Source organism: Gracilinanus agilis, chromosome 2 (genome assembly GCF_016433145.1).
Source record: "Gracilinanus agilis isolate LMUSP501 chromosome 2, AgileGrace, whole genome shotgun sequence".
NCBI lineage: Eukaryota > Metazoa > Chordata > Mammalia > Didelphimorphia > Didelphidae > Gracilinanus > Gracilinanus agilis.
In genome coordinates, this window is record NC_058131.1 from 77,486,080 (window position 1) to 77,494,997 (window position 8,918).

Genomic DNA, 8,918 nt, shown 5'->3' on the forward strand with positions numbered 1-8,918 from the left:
TGTCAGAGACTGGACTTAAGTAAGCCTAGGGCTTCCTGACTTCAAGGCTGCCTCCCACTACCAAGGACAGTTTACATGAATTGCAGGAAAAGTGCTTAAGAGTATAGAAGTAAAATGTGAAGTATGAATGAGAGTGAGTGGCATACAAGTCAAAATGTTCAATTCTTCATAGCAATGTCACAGATATATGCACGTTATGAATATTTTGTAGACTGTTCCCAATATTAATTTCTAAGTGAACTCACCATTTTTGAGTTTCTCAACTCAAAACAATTAACATTATTTCTCTGTTTACTACACTTAAGCCAGGTCTCAAAGCATAACCAAAACTTCAATTCCCTGACCAATGAATTTGATCATTACTATAAAAGGCTGGGCTAACTAACTTTGCAGTCAAATTAATACCAAATGAAAAACTATCTTATATTTTGGGGCATTCAAGGAAACCATCCCTAAATAAAGAATGTAACTATTAAAACTCTATTATTCTTTATTGAGTCACAATCAATAATTGTATATTGTGTCTCTGGCAGATATGGAGAGAGAAAACCAAACCAGTATCTCTGAATTCCTTCTCCTGGGGCTCTCCAACCAGCCAGAACAGCAGCAAATTATCTTCTGGCTATTCCTCTTTGTCTATATGGTCACTGTGACTGGAAACTTGTTCATCATGCTGGCCATTAGCTTGGATGTCCGACTCCACTCACCCATGTACTTCTTTTTGGCCAATCTCTCCTTTACTGACATTTGCTTTTCATCAGTTACAATCCCCAAGATGTTGGTGAATCATATAATAGGAAGGACCTCCATCTCTTATGTGGAGTGCATGATGCAGATGTATTTTTTTATTGCTTTTGGAAATATGGATGGGTTTCTCCTGATGGTAATGGCTTATGACCGCTACATGGCCATTTGCCGCCCCCTCCACTATACCACAGTCATGCGTCCTGGACTTTGTATCCTTCTGGTGGCCATATCCTTGGTCATCACTAATCTTCATGCCCTTTTACATACCCTATTAACAACTCAATTATCCTTCTGTGCTGACAATGTCATTCCCCACTTCTTCTGTGACCCCTACCCAGTTCGAAAGCTCTCCTGTTCAGACACCTACATCAGTGATTTGATGGTATTTACTGAGGGTGGGGTGGTATTTGTTACCCCACTAACATGCATTGCCATCTCGTATGTTTTCATATTCTCCAATGTAATGAAGATCCCATCTACTCAGGGGATACAGAAAGCCCTGTCCACATGTGGCTCCCACCTCACTGTGGTTTTCCTCTTCTATGGGGCTATAATGGGCGTCTATTTGCATCCTTCATCCTCCTATTCAGCTGCAGACACAGTGGCCTCAGTTATCTTTACTGTGGTGACCCCCACACTTAATCCCTTTATCTATAGCTTGAGAAATCAGGACATGAAGATAGCTCTACGAAGACTGATTCTGACAAAAGCAATTTTGTAAATACCTCAGAATTGTAGAATTCAAGTTAATTCAACAAACATTCAATAATAAACAAATATTTATTCTATATTAGGCTCTATGTAAGGAGCTGGGGCAGCAAAAAAGAAAATAAAACTATTCCTCCCTTCAAAAACCTTATATTCTACTAAAGAAAAGACATGTGTATGTATAAATGTATGTATACATGTATGCATATATGTATGTACAAATATAAAATATATGCAAAGGAAATTCAAATTTATTTTGGGTACATAGGAGTCTGGTAGATTTAACAATCTCAAGGGAAAATCAGCAATTGAGCTCAGCTTTTAAGAAGCACATCATTCTGAAGTGAGAATATAAACTTTGACAGAACTTCTGCTCTTCACCAAGAAGGTTAAATATTACTTTATTCCTCATTATTAAAGTAATTAATATAGAGGTGAGAAAGTATGGAAAAACAAAGGAACAGAGCTAAAAGATGGAACACCATGTATAGGGAACAGCAAACAGGCCATTTGTGTTGCATTGTATTATGTGAAGACTAATAGAAAATATACCTATTTTGGAAAATCAGGAAGGAGCCAGATTGCAATGAACTTTAAATACCAATCAGTAGAATCTATCCTAAAAGAAGGGTTATTGACCTTTTTGTGTGTAATGAGTTCCTTTGGAACTATGGTTAAGTCTATGGTTCCTTTTCAGAATAATGTTAATAAATACAAAAATACATAGGATTACAAAGGAAACCAATTATGTCAAAAATGTATTAAGGTGAGAGAGAGAGAGAGAGAGAGAGAGAGAGAGAGAGAGAGAGACTTTTAACATTCACAGATCTGGGGTTCGAATGTCTATTCTAGAGGGAATAGAGAACCATTAGAAATGTTTGAACAAGGGAGTGCCATGATAAAAGATGTGGTTTAGGAAAATTTCTTTGGCAGCTTTTTGGTAGGTGGAATTGGAGACATGAGAGATTTGAGGAAAGACCTTTTAGGAGGCTATTGAATTTGTACAGATAAACTGGGGTGGGTGGGTAGGTGCAATATGAGTAGAGAAATGATAATAAATGTTAAATATACTGTGGAGGTAAAAATCTAAGACTTGGTAACTAATTGGACATAGAAAGGACAAGGGAGGGTGAAGAATAAAGAATAACACTAAATTTGCAAATTTGAGTAAGTGAAAGCATGGTGATGCCCTTGAATGATATATGTCAGAGGGCAGCTGAGTAGCTCAGTGGATTGAGAGCCAGGCCTAAATACAGGAAGTCCTAGGTTCAAATCTGGCCTCAGACACTTCCTAGCTGTGTGACCTTGGGCAAGTCACTTAACCCCCATTGCCTAGCCCTTACCACTCTTCTGCCTTGGAGCCAATACACAGTATTGACTCCAAGATGGAAGATAAGGATTTTTTAAAAAAATTATATATGTCAGTTCAATTAATTGATCAATAAACATTTAATAAGTGCCAACTATATGCCAGGGACTCTGCTAAGTGTTAAGGATACAAAGATAGATAAAAAACAGTCTCTCAAGAAGCTCACAATCTAATGGGAGATTCAACATTCAAATTACTATATATAATCTATGTAAAAGTTAATTTAGAGGGGCAGCTGGGTAGCTCAGTGGAGTGAGAATCAGGCCTAGAGATGGGAGGTCCTAGGTTCAAACCCGGCCTCAGCCACTTCCCAGCTGTGTGACCCTGGGCAAGTCACTTGACCTGCATTGCCCACCCTTACCACTCTTCCACCTATGAGACAATACACCAAAGTACAAGGGTTTTAAAAAAAAGTTAATTTAGAAAAAATGAACAGAAGAAAGGCAATAGAATTTATGGAGATAAGAAAAGTTTTCCTCAAGAAGGTAAAATTTTAACCATGACTTGAAAGAAGCCAAGGAAACCAGAAGGCAGAGATTTTAGAGGTAGAGTGAAAGGAAGATTGAATTGTATTTTAGAATGTGGAGTTTTCCTATATTTTCCCATACCTTTGAGCACACTCCTAGTCAACCTGTCCCTGGAAAACCTATGCCTCACCTCTACCACAGTGCTCTGAGGCCTCCATGCCCTGATGACAGGACACCAGCCCATTACCCATGCAGAAGACCATTGTCTTCTTTAATATGATTGCTGGCAACGTAAATGGTAATGTTTTAGCTACGTAATATTCTGCCCAGTAAAACCAGGAAGGTTGAAAGGTCATAAAGGAAAAACAACAACAGAGTTCCTACATAAATATAAAGAGAGAAGGTTTTAGGGGCTGCCAGATGACTCAGTGGATAGAGTGCAAGGCTTGGAGATGGGAGGTCCTGGATTCAAGTCTTCTTTCAGACTCTTCCTAGCTGTGTGACTTTGGACGAGTCACTTAACTCAAATTACTCAGCCCTTCCTACTCTTCTGCCTTAGAATTATTTCTTTTTTTTTCAATTTCATGTAACTTTTTATTAAAATAGTATTTATAACCAATACATGTTGGCAGATGTAACTTTAAAAAATCTACAAGGGCCCCAGGCATTCAAATGTGGGCTTTCACTTGTTTCACTGAGTCAAGGTACAAATGGAGGGGGTAGAAATTTAAGTCTGCCTGAGTTTGATGGCTCTGGACATGGTAACTGAGTAGAAGCTTTGTATTTCCTGCTTCCAAGGAATTTTTAAAAGTCATTTGAATCTCACGATGTAATCATTTTTTTCTGATACTAAACCCATAATACAGTAATTCATTAAACATTCACATTTTTGCTATAAAGGCTCCTGTGGTGATGCAAATGTTCTTTAAAGCTCATGGCAGTTATTTAGTAAAGAAAAGTCAGAATTGTGAGATGCAGGTTAGTGCTTAGTACCAGAATTTGATCCATATTGGACAGGTCACATTTTCAGCCTCAAAAGGGGAAAAAAAGCACATTTCATGCTTGTTTTCCCTTGAATTTCACAAGGAAATAGTTTAGGCTTTGAGAGGGGAAGAAGGGTTTTATTACACCAGAGTTGATGGGGAAATCTCTTAACATTCCAAATACACAAAAGGTAAGGTGTTTTCTTTTAAATTGGGGGAAGTTTTAAGATTCAAAATAAACATTCCACAAGTTAGGAAAAATCTGAGGCTTGAATAGATTAATCCTATGAAAAGGTCAACAAAGATAATGAAAATCCCCCAGAACCAGACTGCATTCATACTTTTGTCCTTAGCTAGTCCTATGCATAGGAAGCCAAATATCTTTCTCTAACTGAATTGATGCTGATCACCCTAAGCCAAATAAAGACATTACTGAAAAAAAGCTGATTTTGACTCAAGAAGGATTTTCAAAAAGCAAACATCAGGCCTCTCCCACCTCCTTTGTAGAGCTGGCAAACCTCAGAACCAAGACTGAAGGAGTCAGAGAGGAGGGCTTTGATCAATACAGACTAAGTGTCATTGCCATGGCAGAAAGAGTACTGTGCCTGAAGAGGGGGTAATACCTGCCAGCCAGACCAGTGGCTGAAGGTGCTCAAAGACTGCAGCAGCTCATCAGAGGATGAGCCCAAGAAATGCAATATATCAACCTTTCCCCAGAAACCTCACTTCCTGAGAAGAGCCCAGTGACAGAGCAACCTGGCTGACCCAGTCCAGAAGCTCCTGCCTAATAGCAGAGTGGCACGCCCAACCCAGACTGACAGCAACACCCTAATGTCACAGTGGTCTGTCTAGTCCAGCCCAGAAGCAGCCCTGCTTGGTGAGGAGACAGTATAACAGCTAAATGGAGTCCTTGAGCCAGTCTAGTAGCAAGCTGGCCCATTCCGTACTGTCTAAATAGGATCTAAGAAGGAAAACCACAGCTGAGTCACCCATCCAGAAAGGATGACCTGGGAGGATCTAGTTCAGCAGATCAGCAGATGAACTAGACCATCATCAACCTACTACAAACTTTGCGAGGACCCTATGAAGAAAGGAAAAATAGAGAGACCCTGAAGTTCCTGAGTTGCAAGTTGCCTTAACCTTATATATACCTTACATGTGTACCTTAATACCCTTATACTTCAAGTTTAGATCCATTGTTTCCCTAACTCTGTAAGTATATTTGTGGGAGAAAATACCCTCGGATTTAGGGCAAATATTTGGTTATCAGTGTTTTTGCTGAGTCATTTGAATAAACACTTTTGCTAAATAATTAGATCTACTGCTTTTTTTTTCTTAAAACCCTTACCTTCTATCTTAGAGTAATACTAAGTATTAGTTCCAAGGCAGAGATTGGTAAGGGGTATAAAAATGGGGCTAAGTGATTTGCCCAAGATCACACAGCTAGGAAGTATTTGAGGTCAAATTTGAACCCAGGGCTTCCTGTCTGTAGACTTGGTTCTCTATCCACTGAGCCACCTAGCTCCCCCTCCTGGAAAATTTTTTAAGGGAAAATACAATGGCGAGAGTTTTTGGACTAGTCTGTAAAGGAGAACCAATGATAAGGTTTGTCTAGACCCCTGAAAATGATTGTAGCCATCCCTCTGGAGTTCCAATATGCCAGAGCAAGTTGAGGATTCTTATTAATAATAACAAACTTATTAAACTCATAATATCCAAAATTGAATTCATAGCTTGACCCTTTAAAATTTGCCCTCTTCCTAATTCTGTTACTATTGAAAGTACTCCCACCCTCACAATCAAAACTCAAAGCACAGGTATCATCCTTACTCTCTCTCACCTCACCTTATCCAATATATTGCTAAATCATGTTGATTTTAGCTTCATAACATCTCACACACCCTTCTATCCTCTGATACTGTCACCAACCTGATATAGGCTCTCATCACTTCAAGGCTATTAGATCCTGTTCCTATTATAGCTAAGTAATAATAATCCTCCTATTAGAGTGCAAACTTCTTGAGGGCAGGAACAGTCTTTTTTTCTCTCCCAATATTTAATACAGTGCCTGGCATATAATGAGAACTTAAATGTTTATTAGCTGAGCCCAGAGGAGTGCTACAGAGGCAGTGGTGAGGGACTGATCTGTAGCTGTATGCTGATCACAGCACTGTGTTACTATGGTGATCCTGCCATAATGTATAGTACCATAGTAGTAGCCAACATCACCCTGCTCAGTTATTTCCCTTCTTCCTTCCCCTCTGCACATCAGAGAAGGCATCACTTGACCAAATGTATATATAAGGTGTAATGCAGGGTTGCAGCAAAAGCTCTTGCTTTTGCAAACCAACTGTAGCAGCCTGTCAGTTAGAAAGGTTTAGAATGTTGAGCCAGCTTTGGGGCTGGGCTCACTGGAAAACCATTAGAGCTAGGCTGTAAATATCCCTGGAGTTCCAACTGAAAGGCCTTTTGCCTTTGGGGCATCTTGGACCTTGTCTGTTCTTTTCTAGACCTCTCCCTGACCTCTCCATTACATCCTGCTACTTCCCTGAATTTCCCCATTGGGCCCTGGGAGGAAGGGTGGTTTGGTGATTGAACATAGGGGTTTTAGCTTCTGTAGGCAGGAAGGACAAACTGAATCAAGCCATCCTCTTATCTAGTGATCTTATAAAATACTTTTACCTCAGGGCAGTGAAACCTTCTCTGACTGAGGGAGCCCATCTCTCTCAGTCTGACCCTCTCTCCTGCACCCCTCCCCCAACACCAGCTTTCTCCCTAGCAGCAGTTACAAACCCTCAAACCCTTTTCCCCTCTGCTTACCCCTGGCATCAATAAATCCCCTTTGATATCTACACAAAAGCCTCTGGTGAATCATTGAACTGAATACTAGGCAAAGGCTGAAGAGGGAAGAAATAACTACTTTTATTTCTTGAGGGCAAACCTAGGCATCCATCTTGGGCAGGAAGTAGCTAGCTGAGACTTCCTGTAGATTCAGTTTCACTGGCAGAGAGGAGCCTCTTGTCTCCTCCCTCAAGGGACATTAGAAATTAACAACAAAACCTTTCAGCCAGACCCATATTACGTCTGGCTGACTCAGTTCTTCTTGTATCACATAGATAGCCCCCTGCCTGAAGAACCCAGCCTATTTCCTCCCAGTACCTATCCTCTGTCTCTAGCCTCAGTGATTAGCCTGTTTGAGCAGTCCCTTATAAACCCCATTCATCCCTTACCTTCCTATTTCCCCCATTTATTCCTAACATCATCAATACATGCCACTACTTTCCATAACAAAGGCTATATCATGGATGTTTCTATTTATCAGTTCTTTCTCTGGAGGTGGATATTTCCAAACTATATTTCTGTTGATTTATTTAATGTTCTGTTTCAATTTTTGCTCTTCATAATCTCATGTAGGTCTTTCTATGTTTTCTAACATCAACCTCATTATAATTTCTTGCTTTGCAGTAGTATCCCATTAAGATCATAGATTAAGATTTGTTTAGTCATTCTCCAATTTTTTTAGCATCCTCTCAATTTTCAAGTCTTTGCAACCACAAAGAGAGTTGGTATAAACATTTTAGAACATATCCATTTTATTTCTTTTTCCCTGATGACCTTGAGAAACAGACCTAATAATGGCATTCCTGAGTGAAAGAATATATACAATTTTATGTCATTTGGGGCATAATTCCAGATTGTTCTCCCAAATGATTATATCAGTTCACAGTCCCACGAACTGTGTATTCCAATTTTTCACATCCCCTCCAAGGTTTGTTGTTTTACCCTTTTATCATTTTAGCCAATCTTATAGGTGTCAAATGAAATCTCAGAAACATTATCCTCATGAGAGTCAATTACAAACTACCTGAAAAGGAGATCTGTGAAACAGATCATAAAACTTGCATAGAGCAATGGTACAGAAGTTTAGAGCTAGTTTTCAATTATCCCAAATTGGCTACAATAAAGTCTCTCTTTCTCTCTCTATCCTTTCCTTCTTCCTTCCTTCCCTCCCTTCCTCTCATCATCCTTCTCTCTTTCTCCCTCTCTACTCATTTCCATTTCCCCTTCTCCTTCCCTGCCTTCCTTTTCTTCCTCCTTTCTCTTCCTCTCTCCTTCCTCCTTCCCTCCCCACCTTTTTCTGTTCCTCCTCTCTTGAGCTCTCTGCCCCTCTAATTCTCTTCTTCTCTCCCTCCTCCTTCCCTCCCTTTCTCTTTGCTACTTCTCTCTCTGTATAACTCTCTCCTCCTTCCTCCTTTCTTTTCTCTCCCTCCCTCTTCTAGGAAAAAGAAGTGATCTGGAGGTAAGTCTTGGGCACAGAGGAGAGAAAGTACTTGTAAATAAATGGAGACAGGTGATGGATAATGGATGCATGCAAAAATATCTCTATTAATTTGGCTAGAACTCTCATCTGGGAGTGAAACATGAAAATAGAGTAACTGGATAAATTCCTTATGGGGCACCCCATGCAGCAGACAATAAATCAACAAACATTCATCAGGTACTTATATATGTCTCTATATATATATGTTTGTCTTTCTCTTAATCTCTACCTCTGTTTAAGTCTCTCTCTCTCTCTCTCTCTCTCTCTCTCTCTCTACTTCTCTCTCTCTCTCTCTCTCTCTCTCTCTCTCTCTCTCTCTCTCT

At 39.7% G+C, this 8,918-nt stretch overlaps 1 protein-coding gene across 1 annotated transcript; it reads left to right on the forward strand.

The window, feature by feature from the left end:
• Positions 1-535: 535 nt before the first annotated feature.
• LOC123236810 (olfactory receptor 1361-like) lies at positions 536-1,468 on the forward strand. The gene has a single exon (XM_044663248.1). The coding sequence runs from the start codon at positions 536-538 to the stop codon at positions 1,466-1,468; it is 933 nt and encodes a 310-aa protein (XP_044519183.1).
• The last annotated feature ends 7,450 nt before the right edge of the window (positions 1,469-8,918 follow it).